Below are 23,290 nucleotides of genomic sequence, written 5' to 3'. Positions count from 1 at the left end.
TAAGTTAAAAAATATATTTTTCTTTAATTTTTATTTAATGCACTGTTATTTTAAAAATAAGTTTAAATAAAAACATTATTAAAAAAAATCCTAGGTTGGTATCATCTTAATTTTGTAGTGTAATATTCCAAAAAAAAAAGAACAATTATCTTTAATTTAAAAATTTCCACTTACACCCCTAATACCTTCTTTCGAATAAAACGTCATCAAGGATATTGATGTCATTTCAAATCATATTAATCATATCCACCCGACCGAATTGTAACGCTGGACCAAATCATCAACCAACGTGGGCAGGTCGGCCACGTTCTACGTCTGCAAAATCCAGCGTGTAAATATGGATTATCCAAATCTTTTTTTAATTACGGATTATCCAAATCTCTCGTTATAAAAGTTAATTAAAAAATGATTATATGTTTCGTAGGGAGAGGAAGTTCGATAAAGCTTGTCACGAATAGGATTGTCGATAAGACGGTGTCCATCGCGCTTCATTCCAAGACTTTTGCTTTTTGGTCATCTGTTTTTTCTGATTGGCTTCGTGAAGGAGCCGTGCACAATTTGTATGTTTGGCACACTAGTTCTGTTGAAGTTTTATTGAAGTTTTTTTCTAAAAAATATATATATCATTCAAATTTTAGTATGATTGACCTACTTTATATTAGGTATATTTGTTAAATAATAATATTCTTAGTATTTGGTATATCAATTGTATAACTAATAAACTCAATGTCAAGTATATTTTGCGATATATTTAAATTAAAATCTTTAACTTGAAGAAGATTTATCAGTGATATACATAATAGCAATATCACTTATATACTTGATATATCAATGAGAAACCTACAATGTTATTTAAGTCAAAATCTTGAATTATAATAAGATTTATTAATAATATATCTAATATCAAGTATATCATTCATATATTTAGTGTGTGATATATATGTATCAAGTATATCAGTTACATTAGTGTATACTTTATCATCGGTAATTGCTATACTTAAAACGAAGTATGTCACCGATATACTTTGATATATCAATAAGTAGCCGACGATGTAACTTAAATCAAAATCTTCAATCCGAATAAGATTTATCAATAATATATCTAATATAAGGTGTACCATTTGGATATTTAATGTGATTGATATACTTCATTATGTGTATAAATTATATGAGTGATATATTTAATATTTGGATAACGAAATAAAAGATTTTATAAAATTTGTCATATTTGCAAAATAAAAAAATATAGTGGCTATATTTGTAATTATGGCAAATATATTTGCTTCTCATTCAAAATATCCTAAAATATATCATAATTTATATATATGCGATAACTTAAATTAAGTTCATATTTAAATATGTTGCACCATGAAAACAGTGCCATTCTTGCGAATTTTTGAAGTGTCTCTGCAAATTTAACAAAATTATATTAAATTTCATTATTTGAGGTTCATCATTACATTACAAAAAACATATTATATAAAAGATACGAAAAATAGTAAGTTCTAAATAAAAACTGCTAGTAGATAAACTTTTTTTTTCCTGAGTAACAAATGTTATCGAATCAACCATTATAACCTAAAGCCTAAAGCAAAAAGGTTTTAAATTAGTTTGGAAGGAAAAAAATATATTCATAGAAAATACAATTTCACAAACATACTGAATCACATCCAATGTCAATGCTAAAAATTAACTTTTAAATTTTTCAATATTTATCTTTTATCACAAGAAATAGAATGGGTCCACTGGATGTTTGTAAACTAACTCATCCAGATCACAAATTGGTACTCATTACTACCTGTCCACTATTAAATATCACAATCTTTAAAATTTCTAATTTTACCCTTAAAGTGTATTAAAAATTATTATCAGTTATGTCCTTTAAAAAATTGTTATAATTTGCTGTAAAAAGTTAGTCCCATTAAATTATTACTTTATTAATATATTTGGCACATGACATACCATTTAGGCATGCTTCCTTTAAAAAAAAATATATATTGATGGACAAGTTGAAGTTTGAGAATAGATGAATTGAATTTCATATGTCAAATATTATGTGAGTGACATATTCATGTGTTTGAATATGCTAATTAATTAAAAAAATACTTTAATAATTAATCAATTTTTTTTCTTACTAATACAGTAAGAGCAAGGATTTTAAAAGACTAGAGATGAAATTGAGAATTATTATAATTATTGCGTATATATTGCCAAATCTCACACCAAAAGATATAGAATTAGCAAACATTAATTGAGTAATTGTCACCATAATACACATTTATAAACTTATTATAAACTTCATATTTTCAATTCAAATATTCATGATGTATATCATGTTTGAACCTAAATTTGACTAGGTTAAAGTCTGGGTTATTCAAAACTATATACATGAGGAGAAACATGCATAAAGAAAATTAACACTTTGATACTAAAGTTAGTAAGAATCCAACCTATAATTTTCAAGACGAAGAATCATATTGCATACCTATGTATAGAAATGATTGATTATTTATACGAGATAGATAGTGGGTCCACAGCTCCGGTCTCTTATACAGTTTTCAAATTAGTTAGATAGTTACAGACGATTGTGTGAAATATCTCAATATAAATCTTGTTACAAATTATCAACAAGGTTCCAAGCTATATGGATGCACTTTGGTTGAACTCAATAGCTGACTACTGTTTATTTTCGAAGTAAAAGATTTACTATGTGAGATGATCATTCCCAGAGCGCCACGTGATAGATCGTATTTTGTCTACTAATATACATTATAAAGATTAACATATGAATTTTATTTTAAAATATTGAATTTAAATAAAGGGCGGAGAATCAACATTCAATTATAAAAGAGGTTACACATATCATGATCAACTAAATTAGGTTTTTACCGGGAGCAATTTGGAGAATAAGTAATAAGTTTTTGTGTTTTTATTTTAATATGAATAAATAGCACAAACAATAATAAGTAATCAAATCAAAGTTAATTAAAAAAAAATTTATCTTCCCATCAAATTTTCAGATGAGTTTTTTTTAATTAAATCCATGATAAAGATTGAAATGAAAATTTTTATGAAATTTGAAAGGTGATGAATATATATAATTTCTAAATTTTAAAGAGAGATAATAGAAAAAGGTATATTCTACAATCAAATGCCACACAGTTCACACCTAAAAAAAAGTATTTAAAAAAGACAGCTGAGTTGGATTCCGTTGGGGAAAACGGAACCGACACGTGTCAGTGACGGCAATGGAAACCCTGCTGTTTTCTTTTGTAAAATTGTAAATATATATAATATATTTTAAACCGAAATAAAGGGAAAGCAAAAAGTAAATAAATTCCGAGGAGAAAACGGATTCGGAGTTCTTCCCTTCTAGCTTGGAATCCTGTTCTCTATAAACGAGAAATTTTCCCTCCAGCTGATGTACCGGCGGGAAGGGATTTTGTGGCAGCTTCGGCAGGTGTTGATCGTCTGTTCGAATCGCGTTTGCCGAATTCGCGATACCGCAATTGAATCAAATTCCACTTTGTTCTTTGTGGAGCTGGATAACTCTTACGGCAGGTGATTTAGAGAGGATTTTGTTGTGTTTCAGTAGCAATGAAGGCTATGGCGACCGTGCAGGATCTGATCGAGGAGGCTAAACTTCGAACGGTTTGGTGGGCTCTGTGTGTTTTCGTGATTTCGTACTTTTTGACCCGTAAGAATTCTTTATCAAAATTTCGATTACTTTTTGCAATTTGCGTTACTGTTATCTGTGCGCTGGTTTAACTTGAGGACTGTTCTTTAAATGTATAACCCATTCCCTTTTTCCTTCTCTCGGTGGCTTCAAGTTTGGAGTGAGTTGATGGTGTTGTTCGTTCTTTAATGATTTCTTATAGTGTGAAAGTTGCAAATATTTTCACTTGAGAAGCAGGATGAAGCAAAATAGAGCAGTAATGATTTCTTATCCTGTTTGATTGGTTGAAAGTTTCCGAATAGGAAAACAAATATGAAATATGAAGTATTGAGTTTTCCCCTGTTCTATCAATCAATCGCCGTGCATTTTGGGGTTTGATTTTGATGGACCTTTTATTTTTTTAATGCAGATACAAGTAAGTCAATGTGGATGAATTTACCCATAGCAGTTCTACTAGTTTCTGCTCTACGTATTCTATTCAACGAGATTGAGTTCCGTAGAAAGGTGCGACCTATTCAGCAACAAACGTACTTATCTCATCTGGAGAAGAAGCAGTTGTCTGTAAATGACTCGCGGCTTTCTTCAGCTCTTCCTCCACCAAGGTGGAAAAGGAAAATCCACTCTCCTATTGTGGAGGCTGCAATGAAGGATTTCATAGATAAACTACTGAAGGACTTTGTGGTTGATTTATGGTATTCAGAAATAACCCCAGACAAAGAGTTTCCCGATCAGATACATGCGCTAATCATGGACGCACTAGGTGAAATAGCAGTTAGGGTGAAAGACATAAACCTTGTTGACTTGCTCACAAGGTAGCTTATTTTTTGTGTGGTTGAGATGGCTGGAAATTTTTCCATTAGGTTTCTTTGTTATGTACTTAAGGAGTTTTAGGAGTTCTGACTATATTTAAATAAAAATGGTGCAGGGATGTTGTTGATTTGGTAGGTGATCACTTGGACCTTTTCAGAAGAAACCAAGCTGCCATTGGCGTTGATGTTATGGGAACACTATCTTCCGAGGAGAGAGACGAAAGGTTGAAACACCATCTTATGGCTTCTAAGGAGCTTCATCCTGCATTGGTGTCTCCTGAGAGTGAGTACAAGGTGTGAGTGGAGTGTTTTGTGAAAATAGGTCTTGTTATTTGAGTAGAATCATTCATTTTGCTAACTACTATTCTACTGTAGGTCCTTCAAAGGCTCATGAGTGGAGTGTTGACTTCAGTACTAAGACCAAGAGAAACTCAATGTCCTGTTGTCAGATCTATTGCTCGAGAACTTTTAACATGCTTGGTGGTGCAACCTCTTATGAATTTTGCAAGTCCTGGGTATGATTTTGAATGGCTAACCCTAAAGTCTGATCGTTTACTTTCTAGTTCTTTCATGAAATTGCAGAGAAAAATGTTGCTTACATTAAGAAGAAAAAGTGTACACCAAAACATTTGCATATTTTTTACCTGTATAATTTTACTTTTTTGAAGATATCTAGTAGTAAAAAGTTTAAAGAAAATGGTTTGCACTAAGATGTTCTTGTATGTTTGGAGGCTCTTTTGGGTGGTCTATTGATAAAATAGTTATTTACACTAATTTTTTTAGGACTAATTTTTAATTATTTTAAACTCAGAAAGCAAAAAATATTTTTTAGTCCCATGTTTTTATTCACGTTTCCATATGTTAACTTAAAAATATATTTCATTTAAATTAGTTTATACTTTAGAAAAAAGTTAGCTAAGAGAGAGAGAAGAGATAATCTTTCTGTTTTTCTTTCTGCTTACTGTCATTTTTCCATTCTTTTTATTCTGAATTTGTTTGTCTTGCCAAATGTTTTTTTTTGTGTGAGATTTTATTTGATTTTTTTAAGAACATAAAACAGTTTTAGAAGTGTATCTTCCAAACAGCACCTCAATTCTTTCTTAGTGAAAAAAATTTGGAGAGAGATCATTCTCTTTGGCACATATGTCTAGTCTTAAACGACTTACTAGTCAAAAGAATTGTAGCAGTGGTTTTTGACCCCCTTTATTTATTTTTTATTTTTTTGTGATCAGGTACATAAACGAGTTGATCGAATGTATTGTCCTTGCCACTAAAGCTGAGAGTGACAAAGATTCTTCAGATCATTACAAAGATTCTTCTACTGCTGTGTTAATACACGTCGAAGATTTGAACAAAAGGAAATGCTCATCTTTAAATCCAGGGAATGATTCAGAGCTTGCTAAAATTGACAGTCAACAAGAGAGAACCTCAGATTACATGTTCCAGGAAGAGCCTTTGCAACTGAAACATGCTGATTGGGCCCGTGTGTTGAATGCAGCAACCCAGAGGAGAACTGAAGTTCTTATGCCTGAAAATCTTGAAAACATGTGGACTAAAGGACGAAACTACAAAAAGAAAGAAAATAAGATCATTAAAGTAGGAGATTTTGAACCTATGCCTACGACAAAGGATTCTGGAATAAGTAGCATGCAACCTGCAAAAGTAACAAGGGATGAAATGTTGAGTGACAAGCATCGGGCTTCTATTGGGCCAGAAGAAAAGGTGATAGTAAGGAAAACATCCGAAAGACATTTTGATGTCCCTTTGACCTCCGAACCAGGTGACAAAAATAAAGTCAGTTTTCAGTTATCTCAGGATCTTCCAAAGGATTCATCTACCGATGGGAAGCTTTCTATTAATGAATTAAAGAATGTTGGTACACTTACAGCTAGTGCAACTAAAAAACAGCTCAAGAGATCCAATAGTACTTCTGCTTTGACAATTGCAGTTGGTGCAGGAAAGACTTCTACAGTAGAAGGTGGAAGATCTATTATATCAGATTTCTATGGCCCCAATTTTGGCAAGCATAGTGAAGAGCACCTTGCTAAGAGTGCCTCGGATATGGTGGTCCAAAAAGAAGGGCTGCTTGTTCCCAAACTTAGGAGTCGGGTGAGTGGGTTCATTCTTTTGTTTTCGTGCGTAATTTGTTTACTAATATGGTGCTTTACCAATTTTGTTCTTCTTGTCCTATCACAGGTAATGGGTGCATACTTTGAGAAAATCGGTTCAAAATCTTTTGCCGTGTATTCAATAGCTGTTACAGATGCAAATAACAAAACTTGGTTTGTCAAGAGAAGGTATCATCCTGATATCCCTAATTGAAATATTGAACGATGTCAAAAAACTTTAGTGGTTTATGTAGATTCCATGACATTCAAGTGCATATAATTTGTGTTTGGTCATGTTGTTTTGAGGTCATTTCGTTTGAAACTGAATGATCTTTAGTACCTCAAGATTTGAGAGAATTCCTCAAGCATTTTAATTTAAGTTACAGGTCTATAGTCACCTTCATGCTTGTCTTATTTGTACTTTATCTTTTCAGATATCGAAATTTTGAGCGGTTACATCGGCATCTTAAAGATATTCCTAACTATACACTGCACCTGCCTCCCAAACGAATATTTTCATCAAGCACAGAGGATGCTTTTGTTCACCAACGTTGCATTCAACTTGACAAATATTTGCAGGTATTTATTGATTTTCCATAGTTTCATACTTTCGTACATGTAGTCATTGTCGTTCATCAATTAACTTGTAGCTTTTTAAAATTAATAATGCATCCTGATTGCTTTACTGTGCATTTTCTTACCCAGGAGCTATTATCAATTGCAAATGTTGCCGAGCAGCATGAAGTATGGGATTTTTTAAGTGTTTCCTCAAAGGTAGTCAGCCCCTTTACTTTAGTTATATTATTTCTAACTCTTCATGGTCCTGAATTGCTTTGATTAACAATGCTCGCATGTGTACTATTAATTTTAAAATCCAGACAAGATTACAATTCAAAGCTTTATATTCAAGATTTCTACTCTCATATCATACCATATCATATTTTCATTAATTCCAAAATTTTATCTGTTAGGTTAGTGTCAATTTTTAATAAGTTGAAATATTCCAAACATCGTCTTTTAATTTTATGGACTCATTATCTTAGATGGACATCCAGATTTCAAGGATTTGCTCAACTTTTTACTCATTAGATTTGTGCAAGGGAATGATATTGGGAACTTAATTCTGATACTTTAATTATTTTTTTCCCAGAACTATTCTTTTGGAAAATCTCCCTCAGTGATGAGAACACTAGCAGGTGAGTGGTTGTTCTTATTGTTCTTTGCAGGCAAACACTTTGCAATTCGATTGCAAGAATGTTAATGTTGATTTTCTCTGTACTTTTTCTCATCCTATGCAAGTTATTTGCCTTTATCACTTGTCTTGTTGTAGCTTCTGTTACTAGATTGGTGGAACATTCGGCCCTTTATGGTAAAATATAATCTTTTTTGTTAACTCAATGAATAATCCGCATTCTTTATCCTAAAAAAAGGGAAATCCCCATTCTTTTGTCACACTATGAAAGTTGAACTTTTTGAGTATTGAGGGATTCTTACTCAGTTGAAGTGTTGTTGAACTACCATGAATAAATAGCTAAGTTCCTGTTATAAAAAAATGCAGTCTCTCAAATTTGCTTGATATCATTTCATGACCATCGTATACTTCCTAGCAGTATCCATCTGCGTGTTGATGCATTCTGATAAATTTTAAAATAATTGTCGATAAAAGTGGAAGTGTTCTAATGGGTGCCTTCGAGATGTCATTGGTTAGCAGTATCATGACCACTGACAATTGTTTGACAGTTTCTTCAATTCCTTTGTTATTGGCCATCATTGATGATTTCAAACCATTTTTAAATACAGTCAATGTGGATGATGCTGTGGATGATATTGTACGCCAGTTTAAAGGGGGTCTCAGATGGTTTCATGCGCAAAGTTGTTGGTTCAACTTCACCCTCTGATGAAGCCTGTGCCTCATCAAACTATGACCGGAAATTGTCTTTTAATTCAAATGAGTTACGCAAACACGTTTCTGCACAGTATAATTTAGAAGAAGCTAATAACATGTCTGATGAGGAAGGTGAGAGACTTGGAAGTGAAAACCATGAAAAAGTTAGTGGATGGCATTCGGACACTGAATTAAACTCCAAGAGTTTTCCTCCTCGTGTGATCAAACGGGGTGAAGAGTCGGATAACTTGGTTGTTGACAAGAAAAATGATCTAGAACTGAGGTCTGGAGCCAGTCATGGAGGATTTTCTCAAACTTCATACCATATGGATGATCCAGAAGGAATGCCACCAGAGGTATTGCAACTTTATATGACTTCTTACTGTTTTCTGCTTTATTCATTTTAACAGTCAGGTATCTTGCATGCCACTTTTTTCACCCAAGTACAAATAATCTTGCGTTTTATCTACTTGGTTTGTTTATGGCCTAATTTCTAATCAGTAAGGGAAATCATCTTACAAAATTATCCTTTCTGGCTCCTTATGGTGCTCGGATTATATTTATATCACTTTTTTTCTCTCTAAGAACTTGATGAAAATGCTAGTGCTACTCAATAGGGACGCGCAAAGGACATGATGGATGGAAATAAAAGATATATGTGTCCTTAGTTATATGTTTGTAGTTATCACATTTCAATTGTTGTATGAGGACTGAACATAAAGACAGTTTATATAACATATGTTGCAAATTACATCTGTAAATAATTCATCGTTTTACTAAAAAGAGTTATAAAAATCTGAGCAAAATGAAAATCCTCTGAAAATGAATCCAACTACTGTAGGCAATGAACACAGAAGAAATAGGTGATTGATGTCATCACCGCAAAAACTTTACTTCTTGAGAATGTTTCCTTTCCAAATACATTTGGCCACCTTGCCATTCAGATGGCAGAAGACCAAAGCACTATAGTTACTAGACTTACTGAAAATAAGATTCAATCCTCAATCGTCCACCTCTTTGCATCATTATTTTCACTGGAAGTCACCTCAGCAGTAGTCTGAACAATATCATTCCACTCCATTTCCTGATTGTGAACGGTTCTGGTAAACTGCAAGAAATTGTGGGACATTCCGTTCAAGAAACTATATTGCTATTGTGATTGATTTACTGGAGTGGGCATGTACAAATCAGCTATAAGTTATTCTGATTAGGAAAAATTAAAGATTTGAGTTATTTATTGACTTGACACGTTAATGATGTTTGATTCAAGCACATAGCTGTGATATTCATAACTAATTGGTTGTTTCTATATTATATTTCTGCAGTGGACTCCCCCAAATGTTAGCGTACCTCTTCTAAATCTGGTTGACAAGATATTTCAGCTCAACAGGAGAGGCTGGATAAGGTTCCATACCTTCCCCATTTTCTCTATAACCTTCTTCAATGCCATATTCTACGTTGTTTCTGTGAGTCTGTTACTTAATTACACACAGTGGCAGATACGATTCCATATTTCCTGCTAAGTTGGAGGCTGTTTTATATGTATGCTTTTCTGGCCCCAAGTTGCTTCCTCTTTTTGTTTTCCCCCCATATTTTCTCCATAACTGTTGATGGCTGCTTTATATGTATATCCACTTCCCCAGTTGCTCTCTCCATTTGAGCTTTTTTACTGGCTACAATAATGTTATAGTCTAGAGTTTGTATTTATTTCTCTATTTCAAACTCCATTCAATTACAACTGACACAGCTTCTAATTTATTTGTTCCATTTCTATTATTAAAATTTTTGATGCAGGAGGCAGGTCCTTTGGATATCGAAACAAATATTACAGTTAATAATGGAAGATGCCATTGATGATTGGATTGTTAGGCAAATACACTGGCTACGGAGAGAGGACATCATTGCTCAGGGAATTCGATGGGTTCAAGATGTAAGTACTAGAACTAGTAAGGGTATTAATGAACCGTGTATTTTTCAAATTGACCGAAAGGTAGAATATCTCAAAATTACCTGAAACTGAAGATTGATATGACTAGTAATTGTGGTTTTCCCCCTTCCCTGCCATGAGGAGTTCAAGAGGGCTCACTTCTAATGTCTATTCTGCTGAAGAACTGCTTTAGTTTCTTCTAAATAAATTGTCAAGAAATGGGTCAGATTAGTTACATAGCTACTATGGATTTTTCTACTTTTTATGCCAAATAATTACTAGTAATTACTGCAGACAAAACTAAGGCTACCAACAGTGTGAGGAATTTTGGCGGTGCATTTTCATGAGGCCATGTTAAAAGAATTCATTGGGTGTTAATTCATACATAGAGACAAGAAACAAAATCTCAATGCTAAAGGTTCACAGTTACTCACGCCTTTGATGTTTTTATACAAAATGATTAAATTTGAGTATTTTACATTTGATCGATTGGCATCACTTTTTTTTTTAATTCAACAATGTGGTTGTAGGGACACGAACATCTGACATTTTAGGACGTATGTATAGCACCTTAATCAGTTAAGCTAGGTTCACATTGGCCATATTCATCATTTTCATACACTGAAAATTTGTCACATCTCTTATTTTTTCCTAATTCCTGATCCTGTTATTGGATGAACATCTCCTGATCTTTGGTCAGAAATGATACAATGAGGATTGGAAAAGAAAATTCATTCTTCCAACTATTGCTCCTTCAGGTTCTCTGGCCCAATGGAACATTCTTTATACAATTAAGGAATGCTCAAAGTGAAGATGATGATACTCAATCTACTACTAGCCGAACTGATGAAAGTAAGATCCCCAAGCCTGGGTCTTTTGAGCTGCAGCTTGAGGCTGCTCGTAGAGCTAGTGATGTCAAGAAAATGCTTTTTGGTGAGTGCTTTCTTTCTGCGAGTCTCTGACCTGAAAAGTGTGCAACATTTTGATACCTTTTCTTCATTGAAAGTTCTTCCCAAAGATGTACGACGTGACATGTAAAATATATAAATCCAAAATATTATATTTTGGATTGTAGTCATTGTTTTGTTGATATTTTGGATTTATCTATTTTAGATGTTCTATAAAATTTAAAGATACTTCGTTATCTTGTTGCTCTTCTTGTTATTCTTCTCCCAGCATTTAACATCATAGTATGGTGGGAATTTTTTTATGGCACTCTTGCATGTATGGACGTTTATACTTTATTAATAAACCTTCTCTTTTCACGATCTTACTTGAACAAGATCTATTTTATAGTTTGTACTGTGTCCTTCAATTCTAAAAATAAATCATCTGGTTTCAGTCTGTTTTCCAGGAGTGTATGATAGCATGAACTTATTGCTCCTAAAATATCAAAATATTGTTATTGTTTGTTCATTATATCATATTTATGAATTTAGAATCTTGTAATCGTGTTTGTATCCCTTTGTACTTTATAAGCAAGAACAATTTATAACAGACGTCAATACATTCTTTCTAGGTGGGGCTCCAACACCATTGGTAAGCTTGATAGGGAACAACCAATACAAAAGATGCGCAAAAGACATTTATTACTTCACTCAGGTGGGTTAACATTAATCATTTTGCATTTTGTCATTTCTTTTCGTCATCTTGGGTTATCTCGAAATCTGTAGAAATGAATAATTTGAGTAACATTCTGTATAATCAGCAGTCTTCCGTCTGTGTGAAGCAACTTGGGTATGGACTACTGGAGCTAATACTCGTATCAGTTTTCCCTGAGCTGCGGAACTTAGTCCTCGAGATTCATGATAAGTTGCCCATCTCGCCCATCTCATAACCTCTTATCCAGGTTATGTCTGCTTCTCCTCCCAATTCCGAGCTCAGAATGTCAACATTTTACTTACTTTAGCATTCAGGTTCCCTCAGTTTTGATGATGTAGTAGTAGTATTTAAGCGATGAACAGAGTCAGGAATTTTGTGGATTGCTGAAAATTCTTTTGTGAATAGAAATGGTTTTGCTCGTCTTTCTTCTTTCAACTGTATAGAGTTTTAGCTTTAGGGTGTGTATAGAATTTAGTGGTACAGCAGGTGATGGACAATCTCCATATCTTGGCCATTGTAATTGATCCATTCTCCTCTTGTTCATAATGATTCACCTTTTCTATTGATGATTGATATTGAAATTTATTTATTCATTATATATCATTTTGATTTCTGAGGGGTTCTCTCTCATAGATCTTGACATTTGGAACTCCTTGAGGCATTATTATTATTATTATTATTATTATTATTTTGGGTGAACTTGATAGCCATTGAATAATGATCCTCAAGAAAGTTCAAAGTTCCATGTTGTTGAAGTTGTTTATTTGAGGCATGATTCTGTGAATTTACTGGATTGGTAAAATATCACATTACATTATGTTATTTAATTAAAAAAAAGCTGAAATCAAGTCTTCAAAAATATTGACAACAAAAATTGAAAAATGAGGTATACTTTTAAAACATATTTAACTTTACCAAGATATTTACAAAACAGATGAAATGAGGATGCGAGAGGAAATTGGTTATTTTTAGCCAATTGCAATCACTTGAGACTTCACACGTTGATAAAATTTACCCATACAAGTCAATTATGTTTAAATTAGAAAAAATAATACAACTAATTGACTGTCATTGCAATTGGCTAAGAATAACCCATGCAAATACATATTACTTTTTTGGTTAAAATGTTATTTTGGTCCCTATAGGCGGTACTTTTACACTTGGTTCATTTTAGTTCTTGTACTTTGAAATGTCTATTTTGGTCCTTGTACTTTAAACTTCGGTTCATTTTATTCCCTATACCTTGAAAATGTTCGTTTTGGTCCTTGTACTTTTAAAAAGTGACTATTTTAGTCTTTCCTTGCAAAATTTTAACACAAATTTTACACATAACAAAAACTCTTTAGTGTAAAGTAATATTTACATTTTAAGAAATATATTGATTTTAGTGTAGTGTTGAAATTGTGATAGAAAAAAATGAGATTAAGAATAAAATTAAGAGACCAAAATGGTCACTTTTTAAGAATACATGAGTCAAAATGAATATTTTTGAAAGTACAAGAACTATAATGAACCAAAATTGAGAGTACATGGATCAACTAGTATTTTAACCTACTTTTTCTCAAGTTGAAGTTTCAACTTCTATTTTAGCATTTGTTGAGCTAAGAAGATTAATTCTATTACTTTAGAGTTATAAAATTATCTAAATTGAGAGGGAATGAGTTCAAATTCCATGATTGCCACCTTATCTTAGAAATTAATTCCTATGTGTTTTTCGATACCAAATATTGTAGGGTTGTTTGACTGCTCCATGAGATTAGATGAGATGCATGTAAGTTGGCCAAAATACTCACATATAAAACAAGAGTTGTATTCTGTTAGATTTGCTTGCTAATTGTGAAAATAAAAGTGAAAAGGAAAGAAGAAAGAAAAAAAGAAAATAGATAGTTTTTTTAGTACACTTTTGATTGAATACAAGTATTTTAACTTGTTGAACTATGCACCGATTAGAAAAACAAAAGGAAAAAAACAAGAAAACAAAAATAGAAAAAAATTGTTTTTCTGTACGTGGATTACCTTCCAACATTTTTCTGGTGGCTTATCGTATCAAATGTCTTTCTAATTAGGCCCCCGTTTACTTACTGGCAATTAAAATGATAAAAAAAATTAGAATGAAAAATATTTGGATAAAATTAAAAATTTTCAAACGCTTTCTCCATTATTTTTTAAAAAGAAAAAGAAAAAAACAACTCGCCGTTGGGTTAAGAAAACGGAAGAAAAAAAGGGAAAGGGGAAAAAAATCGCCGTTGCCGGGGATCGAACCCGGGTCACCCGCGTGACAGGCGGGAATACTTACCACTATACTACAACGACCTTGTTGATAGAAATTGCTTCTATAATATTATTGTATTTTTAATATCTTCTTGCACATTTTTATTTTTATTTTTCCTTTTTTTCAGTTCAACTATTACGGCTCTACCTTTAAAATAGTAATAAGGTAATGGTATTAAGGTTCCTTATTTACTTTGGATTAGCAAATATTTTAAGTTAGTCAAATATCATTAGACATAAAATTAAATTCGTGTAATGTCCATATTTTAATAATTTTCCCCCTGAAGTTCTCTCTATATAGATACTTTTTATCAACATTTTAATTTTATTTTTAACAAAAACAACTCTGATGTAATTATATAAACATTTCTAAATATTGCAATTATTTGGTGTCGTAGTCAATATGCCCCTTAACAATTCACCCAATTGCTCTTTATTTGCGATAATTTTAACCTAAGTTATAATTTTTTTTAGAATTTATTTGAAAATTTAAGGTAGCTTTGCAAATTAGTTTTAAGAAATATGATACTTTATGAACCCTAGTTATTTTCCAACGTAATTTCATTATCTTATAAAATTATTTTATGAGGAAATCATTTCAGACTCCATTTAATTAATTTTTTTTTCAGTACATAATTTCATTCAAAACTATACAAAATAGCAATAACTAAATTGATAAAATATGTCTTTCTTTCATACTATATATATATGTAGTCCTTGAGCTATGACATTGTGTTTATTTATTAGCTTCATTAACTTAAAAAAAAAATCAATATATCAAGTTCCAACGGATACTTTTATTTAGGCGTATCATACCCACTAAATTAATTTTAGTAGTCAATTTGAGTATAACTCAATATAATTATTATCGTCCTCAGGTGATAAAGATTCAACTCTTCTACTCTCACTATCATATCATATTTGTTGAATTAAAAAAGAAAAAGAAAAAAAAATAGTTAAGTTGGTATGATAGGACAAATAACTTTGGTACTTTTTTTTTTTGGTCCTTTTGAGTTTTTGCTATAGGTCATTTTGGTCCCAATGTTTCATAATTGTGCATTTTGATCATTGAATTTTTAAAATTAGGTTTAAATGGTCCCTCAACCGATACATATGTTAGGTATCTAACGCAACTGGACGTTACGCTTGTCGCTTAGCAAGATCGAATAAGATAGCTACGCGACAAAACCCTAACCTAATGTCCATGATAATATAATGCCAGCTGCTAATATACACGATCACCGGAAATTAATTCCCATATTGTAGCATGATTAGTGGCTTAGCAAGGTGATCATAACAAACCTTAAATGCGTCCTCGTGGAAGATAAGATTGCGTTGATCACTTCCACGCGAGCACTTACACAATGCCCCTTATAAATCGCTATTATTAGACCTATCGTGGTGCTAGTCATAAAATCATGTTACACGATGCTTGCATTTTAACACAGGGATGATGTAGTAAAAACAACCATATAACTTCTTGAAGAAGTTTCATATTTTATTAAACAAATATCATATGAGTTTACTAAGGGATAGACTAATCCACTCATTTCTTTATGTACGCCGTACAAGTGTTAAAATACAAGAATCACATAATGCTAATTTATGACTAGGATCATGGTCTTTGATATGATTAAGATCATATTTTTTAAGCCCATCATGTAAGTGTTCGCATGGAAGACCAATGCAATCTTATCTTCTACGTGGACGCACTAGAATTTATGATCTGTCTGTTGATGCAGAAATTTACCTTTTGAGACTTTGCAAATTTTGCACCAATCTTCTAGAAAAATGGACCAATGAGACCTGCAAAACAAAATCGTACTAAGATCGGGGTGATTCTTGCTACACGGGCTCCGATGCTTAAGTTAGTATCGGAGTAGTCTGAGGATGAAGAGTATGATATTTTGGCGTAGCAAAGAGTAGAGATTTATAGAGCACCTCCCTAGGATATATTCTACTAAATGTAGGAGAAATCCTAAAGCCATCAGATATCTCCCCCTTTTAAATAAGAGGATTTCGAATTGTAGAAAATATGAATTTTTTCATCCATAACAATCTCGTTGCCAAGTTATCAGATCTTGCTACATGATGACCAATAATACCAAGTGATCGCGTTGATTAACTATGTAATGTTATATTCCACGTGGACATGTTAGTGGTTCACGTCACATTCCTTTATTATTCAATTGTGCTACATGATGAGCTTAAAACTAAGCCCCTCCAAAGTGAATATTTATGTAATGAAGGATAATATAATTTCCAACTCATTAATGCAACATTAGCCTAATCATCTTTTTTCAAAATAGCTAAAAGAGGTGTTAGCTGATATATCATTTAAACTAGTTCTAGAAATTCATGGATCAAAAGTGTAGGATTTTACAACGTAAGGACCAAAATGACCCATAGACAAAAAACTCACACAAATAGATACTTTTCCTGAGAAAAAAAAAATCAACAAGAACTAAAATTAATTGAAACTATACTAAATACTAAATAGACAGTAGGTTTAAGTTTTATAAATTAAATTTAAAACTTAACTGATATTTAACAAAAAAACATGTTTTTTTTTTGCAAACATAAGAATCCTTTACTCGGTCATTATTGATATCTACTCTTTCCCTTGATTTTGAATGTTCAAATCATTCTACCCCAATTTATTATACTAAAAAAATACCTTGTTTTATAGAACCTTCTTTTTTTCCCTCAATCAATTAAATCAGGTCTCGATCACACTTCTATTTAATTTTATCATAAATAGTATTAATGAAATGTTGATATAACATGTCCATTAACTTAATTTTAATTAAATTGACATGATGTGACAAATAACACAAATGTCGTTCATTGATACTATCACGTAACATTCAATTAATAATAAAAACTAACATTATAAAAAATCACACCTAATCTACTTCTTAGGACTAAATGTGAGTTTGATGTACCTTTTAAATTAAACACTTCTTTTGCACTTTCTTACAAGTAATCATCTCTCAAGTATTTAAACTACCAGAATGACAGTTAACTTAAAATAACATTTTTATAATCTTTGAAGTGTTTTTCTTCACCAAATAATTTTAAAGCAATCCAATTTTTAGAAAATGTTTTTATTTAATTATCAAACATTGTGGATTTAAAAAAAAAAACACTTTATTAGTTATATAAAACTACTTAGAAGTAACTAAAGCCGCTCTCACAAGCACAACGGTATACGAGTCACCCGGGTAAGAAAGTGGAAGGAAAAAATAAATTAAGAAAAAATCGCCGTTGCCGGGGATCGAACCCGGGTCACCCGCGTGACAGGCGGGAATACTTACCACTATACTACAACGACCTTGTTGATTGAAATTTTTATTTTGTTAAATTTATACAATTATTATTAGAGATGAAATAAAAATAGTTTAATAAATTCATACTGACTTGAAAAATAATTCTCTATCTTTTAATAAATTTCTCTTTTGAAGTCTCTATTGATGTAGTCGTATAGATACTTTTGTCCACGTTTCAAGTTTTCTTTTATAATTAATAAAATTAGCGCCATTTTTTTTGTTTCTTAAGAAGGGACACAATTTAGATTATTTGAGAAATACTTGTTTATGGAATGAGCAACATGCTCTAATTGCTGAACTACGTTCATGTCAAACGTCTCGATCACACTTCTATTTAATTTGAAATTTTGATATAGCATATCATTAACTTCATTATAATTGAGTTGACGTGATGTGATAAACAACAGTTACATACATTCATAACATTAATTTTTTCTTGAAGTAGGTCACATAACGTTGGATTAGTAATTAATAAAGACTAAAAATTGTAGAAAATCGACGAACACTAAATAAAAACATAATTATTTTCAAATAGATGGTAAAAAAAATACTTTTAGTTATCTGAAACAACTTAAAGAAATTATAGGCATACACACTCTAAATTAGTAATTTTTACTATAATGCTGTAGAAAAAATTGAGTATTATAAAACACTTTTCTTTCAAAATCATCCCAAATATACTATAAAATATAATTTAACCGAAACAACACTTCTAAAATTCTCTAATATGAATGTTGAATACTCGAGCATTTTTGGATTTCTAGACATCCGATGCCAATACTCAACAATTTTAGATGTCTTCGGTGAGTTTTCAAGATTTTCATGTTGTGGGTATATTTTTTTGACAATTGTGTCATTCATCATTTTTATTCTATAAATTTTTTTCGTCAATTTTTATTTATTTTATTTTATTTTAAAAATAAATGCATGCACTAATTCATTCATTAATGACTAAATACAATTATATTTATATGCTACATTTAAATATAAAATAAACTTTACTCAATGGTATAATCTCTCCATCTATTTTCAATTGAATTCTATAGTGCAAATTTTAATTTATTTTACTCTTCCAATAGTCACCCATCAATTAAATTGACATAAAAATATAATATCAAATTAATAAAAGCAAAAATTTTATATGAATTCAAATTATATTTAAAAATATATATGTTAACCTATAAATTATATGATGATGGATAAGAATATTGTGAGAACAATACGTAATTTTAATACATTTCATGTACAGATTTTGCAAAACAAACATAGCTATTAAAGTATTACAAGACATTTTTATAAATATTCTCACAAAATAAACATGAACATCTAAAAATGTTGGACATATATAATTCCAAATATCTAATATTCCGAACATTTGAAGATGTCAACTATCTAGATTCTCGAAAACAAAGGTCCTATGGGAGGTTTACAGATAACACTAATTTTTTACTAACCAAACTAGATATTTTCTTTAAGGGAAAGAACATCACTTTTTGTGCACACAAAAAAAAAAAATCGAATAAAATAATAAGGGGTTGTGCAAGAATGAAAGCTACTCTCAAGTCTCAAGTCCAAGTCCGAGCACAGTATATCACCATTTTCCTTGGTTAGCATTCAAAGTTCTCACAAAATCTTTGGCAATTGTAATCTCCTTAGGAACCACCCATAGCCATCCCATCTTATCCATTTCCCCACTCATTTTTCTCCATACAAACCCCATTTCTCCCTTCCCTCTCAATCCAATCCTCTTCAACTTCACCCAAAATTCCTCTTTCACACACAGGTTCATCCCCAAATCTCTCTTTCCCATCTGGGTTTTCAATCAATCTCACTCTTCTTCCTCTTCTTTCAGGCAACTCTATGGCGACTGCCTCCGCTACCCTCTCGCCGGCCATGTCCACCGCCGCCCCCATCGCCGCCGGCTCAAGGCGGAGCCAGAGGCACCACAATGTCCACTACATCACTGGCCTCAACTCCTTTGGTGGGCTGAAGGCTCACAACAATGTCGTCTCCTTGGGCCTTCCCCTGTGCCCTGACCACTCCTTTGCAAAAATTGTGAGTTCTTTGAAATATCCATCAAAAGGAAAGGGCAAAAATGGCGGCGGCGGCGGCGCCCTGTCCTCCACCTGTAATGCCGCCGGTGAGATTTTCAGGATTGCGGCCATTATCAATGGGCTGGTTCTTGTGGGAGTGGCTGTTGGGTTTGTTCTTCTCCGGATTGAGGCATATGTGGAGGAGACAGAGTGAGAAGCAAATGGTTGATTGATTATATTGTTCACTTGTCAAATTTGTAAGTTATCTGTTACCTTTTACCAGTTATTGTAGAACTCAATTGTTTCTCTCGATCAAAACAATTGACATAATTCATTTTGGTTCCCTCCCCTCCCCCTTTCTCATTCCAAAATAATGGCAATGTAGAAGAACATGTTCATCTGCTTGGATCCCCTGGAAGAGGAAAATGCATATTCTTGTAAATTTTTGTGTTGCTTTGAATCTTAGACATATATATATGCTTTAGCAGGCATTTCTTGTGAGATCAACAGATTGTTTACAGGCATGGTTTTCTGATGCAACATTGAACCAAACCAGCAACTTAAACTGGTCCAATAAACTTAGATTCTGTTTTGGTTGTAGAATCAAAATTGAAATCAACAATTCCACTCAGTTGCAGTATATACAGCTTTATTGTTCTTGGGAAGGCATGCTAGTGTACATAAAAAGCTTACGAAATGCTCGAAATTTTCTCCAATTCGTCCAAAATGGCTGATTCAGTTTCAAAGATAGGATTATAATCTCTTGAACCAGTTAGAGATGCTAGTCCCAGTGTTTAAACAGGTTGGACAATAGCCACTAGAAAAACAAGCCGCTGGGATGAAAAATAAGCTTCATCCCAGTTAATAGGCGTGTATCAGTAACGAAAACGTCTTTCATACCGTATATGCTACTTGCTAGAAAGTCGAATAATACAGGAGTCGAAAAGTGTGACATTAAAGAGGACTTTCTCTTCATGTATGATTCTTATAGAGGTGGGTCTCGAAAACGGTTGAACTTGCAATATTGGATGCTGAAACTACTTAGTTCATCAACAAAGTTCTATTCTGTAGCAACTTACCATTAGTTCTATAGTTATTTATTTTGGTTGGATAGCCTTTTAGTAGTCTTTAAAGGATATTGACTTTGTCCCTTTTGACAATTTGATTCACCTCATTCATGACCTTACTGCTGGTAGTAGCTATGTTAACGCATATCGACATCATTTTTGCTGCTTAAAGCTGCTCGTAGTCGGACAACTGGATCTTTGAACTATAATTTTCAGGTTTAATCCATTTGAGGCTTATAAATCCTGTTAATATCAGGATTCCAGCAAGTATCCAACTGAATTGCAGGTTGGCGAGCGCCCGTGCCCTCATATCAGCTTCTGGAGAGGCACAGACGACTGCTCCAAGCATTTCGTCTTTGCCTTTCTCCACGATCCTCATGCTGCAGCCCTTAGGAACCAGGTCTGGAACCCATAACATAAACCCCATATCCATAAACCAGCACCCTTGCAAAACAACCAACAATGAAAGAACAAGAGCTGCAGGGAAGCTGGTAGGACAACAAGTAGCTACGAGTACCGACACGAGAGACGCGAACACTATGAGCTGTAGGAGCCAATGGTAATGGCCTTCAACACCATTGTGGTCAGCCGAGTGGAAATGGAGCAAGAACAGTTCCTGACTGAAGACAGAGGCTGCAAATATGCCTTCGACCCCAGATGATAAGTTTGTCGAACGATTCAACTCGTTGTAGAGGATAAAACCCGAAAATATGGCAAGGTGCAGGAACATGGTCGCATGCTCCAAGTTGATGACTTTGAAAGACAAGTGAAGAAAAGGGTAGTCCCAAAACTGTCTGAAAATTGCAAGTACTGAAAAAGAGAACACGAAAACAAGCTCGAAGTACTTGAGTCTGGAAAGCGGCCATTCGAGAGGGTACCAAAATCTGACTTTGAAGTTTGAAGAGCCTTTGAGATTGTAGGCTCTGATTGTATTCACAGTGTGCCAAAGGCCAAGAAGGGTGAATACAAAACCAGAAACTACATGAGGTACAAATTGCCCCATTGAAACCCTCTAGTTTCAAATTCTAGCTTACCAATATCATCTATAAGCCAATGCAATTTTATATTCTCTCATTTGGCTTGTAGGTTCAACCTACAAATACATGATGGTTGTCTAGTCAAATATTTGGTGCATAATGTATGTGTTTTCCACTAGGAAAGTCATTGACAAAAGTTGATAAAGGAGCTTTAAAAATAGGAATACTGATTGGGAAATGATGGGCCACTTCAATGCTTAGATGTAGAATGCAGAAAATGAACTCATACATGATTTTGGAATTGTTAGCCCTTACTTGGGTTAAAATCCTTTCTAATTTGCATGGTGAAGAGCAAGGAAGAGAAAACACTATACTTTTAGATGGAATGGACATGTGTCAATTAGTTGAATTGAATACGTGATTTGGAATGTCGAAGCATGTGTTATGTTCTTCGATTCGGGCATGATGAGGACATGTGTTTGACGTGTTGCTTGCAAAGCACCAAGGATGTGTGGATTATATGTGTGGTAGAAAGACAATAAACAAATGATCCAACGAATGATCTTGATGGTACAAATTTCAAATGTTCTAATATTCTATCGTAGGTCTTAGCTTTAAGCTCTTAAACAGGAAACTTAATATATTCAATGTTGTCTCTAGATAAGCCACAAGCATAAATTTGAGGACTAGAATCAAGGTTTTAAATGTCGAGGTCTTAATTTCATGAAAATATCGATAAAATGTCGATGTTGATAGATAATTTTGTTGATATTTTTCATATTTGTTGATTTTTTTATGCTATAATAAAAATGTCGATTCACCCCTTATGTAGATATCGAATTCATGAAAACATGGACATATCGATGAAAATGTCGACGTGTCGATGAATATTTAGAACCATAACTAGGATCAAAATAAGAGAATCCATGCAAATGCATTAAGCTCATTAATCAAAATCTCTAATTTAGGACCAAGATCATCTTGCGACCAAAATGAGACAACAAGACCATTCAAAGAAAAAACCACATTTTGCTCCTCCAAACCCGTAAAAAAAGGTTGGAGAAGAAAAATGAAAATATAATTTTGAATCTTTAAGGGTCATTTCTAAAATGAATAAAAGTTGAAAGTACATAAACTAAAATGAACCAAAAACTGAAACTACAAGGGTATGTGGCTCGCTGTTTTTAGTATTAGAATATTTGAAAGATGCAAGGAATTTAATGCAGCCAAACCAATTAAAAGAGTGATAGTGAAAGCTTGCCATAAACGAAGCATATTGTGGTTCTATCATAAATGGCAAAGATTTAGTGCTGCCTTTCAGATATGCTTAATGGCTCTAAGTGCACTATAAAAAAGTAGGCAACAAAAGCAAATGCTAAGTGGGGGAAGCTTTTGTTTGAGACTAACAGAAAAAACTGTGAACGAATCGCCTAAAGGGAAAGAGGGATGGTTCCATTGATCACCATTGATGGGAAAAAGATCAGATCGCTGGTTGTTTCTTTTTGGTTTTGGTTCAAGGTTCTAACGTGTCGAGGTCGAGAGATCGAAGGAACACCTGACGTTCTTAACGAGGTGAATGCCTCGTTCTGCTTCGAGGCTGCCGTAG

The 23,290-nt window shown here is 33.0% G+C and overlaps 3 protein-coding genes and 2 non-coding genes across 5 annotated transcripts; 2 read left to right on the top strand and 3 right to left on the bottom strand.

The window, feature by feature from the left end:
• Positions 1 to 3,321: 3,321 nt before the first annotated feature.
• Positions 3,322 to 12,656, top strand: LOC111007705 (uncharacterized). Its single transcript, XM_022280165.2, is given in 16 exon segments — positions 3,322 to 3,697; positions 4,086 to 4,488; positions 4,602 to 4,779; positions 4,861 to 5,000; positions 5,718 to 6,594; positions 6,682 to 6,782; positions 7,028 to 7,172; positions 7,299 to 7,367; positions 7,744 to 7,789; positions 8,394 to 8,434; positions 8,436 to 8,834; positions 9,804 to 9,883; positions 10,273 to 10,408; positions 11,164 to 11,338; positions 11,925 to 12,007; positions 12,114 to 12,656. Coding segments are annotated over 16 exon segments (3,102 nt in total). The 5' UTR covers positions 3,322 to 3,597; the 3' UTR covers positions 12,243 to 12,656.
• A 1,592-nt stretch (positions 12,657 to 14,248) lies between these two features.
• TRNAD-GUC (transfer RNA aspartic acid (anticodon GUC)) lies at positions 14,249 to 14,320 on the bottom strand. The gene has a single exon. It is a non-coding gene; the product is annotated as a tRNA-Asp (tRNA).
• Positions 14,321 to 17,540: 3,220 nt separating this feature from the next.
• Positions 17,541 to 17,612, bottom strand: TRNAD-GUC (transfer RNA aspartic acid (anticodon GUC)). The gene has a single exon. It is a non-coding gene; the product is annotated as a tRNA-Asp (tRNA).
• Positions 17,613 to 19,230: 1,618 nt separating this feature from the next.
• LOC111008007 (cytochrome b6f complex subunit (petM)) lies at positions 19,231 to 20,092 on the top strand. The gene is made up of 2 exons (XM_022280583.2): positions 19,231 to 19,390; positions 19,460 to 20,092. Exon 2 carries the CDS (start codon positions 19,468 to 19,470, stop codon positions 19,852 to 19,854), a length of 387 nt encoding a protein of 128 aa, XP_022136275.1. The 5' UTR covers positions 19,231 to 19,390; positions 19,460 to 19,467; the 3' UTR covers positions 19,855 to 20,092.
• Positions 20,093 to 20,317: 225 nt separating this feature from the next.
• Positions 20,318 to 21,737, bottom strand: LOC111008006 (transmembrane epididymal protein (DUF716)). The gene has a single exon (XM_022280582.2). It carries the CDS (start codon positions 21,708 to 21,710, stop codon positions 20,874 to 20,876), a length of 837 nt encoding a protein of 278 aa, XP_022136274.1. The 5' UTR covers positions 21,711 to 21,737; the 3' UTR covers positions 20,318 to 20,873.
• Between the last annotated feature and the right edge of the window lie 1,553 nt (positions 21,738 to 23,290).

Source organism: Momordica charantia (assembly GCF_013281855.1).
Source record: "Momordica charantia cultivar OHB3-1 chromosome 4 unlocalized genomic scaffold, Mcharantia_2.0 BLBB01000004.1, whole genome shotgun sequence".
Taxonomy (NCBI): domain Eukaryota; kingdom Viridiplantae; phylum Streptophyta; class Magnoliopsida; order Cucurbitales; family Cucurbitaceae; genus Momordica; species Momordica charantia.
The sequence above is the reverse complement of the archived record's forward strand: the minus strand, read 5'-3'. Positions and strand labels throughout refer to the sequence as shown.

Bases quoted from the DNA above. Each gene is read 5' to 3' on its own strand.
- LOC111008007 (XM_022280583.2), top strand. From the start codon at position 19,468: ATGGCGACTGCCTCCGCTACCCTCTCGCCGGCCATGTCCACCGCCGCC.
- LOC111008006 (XM_022280582.2), bottom strand. From the start codon at position 21,710: ATGGGGCAATTTGTACCTCATGTAGTTTCTGGTTTTGTATTCACCCTT.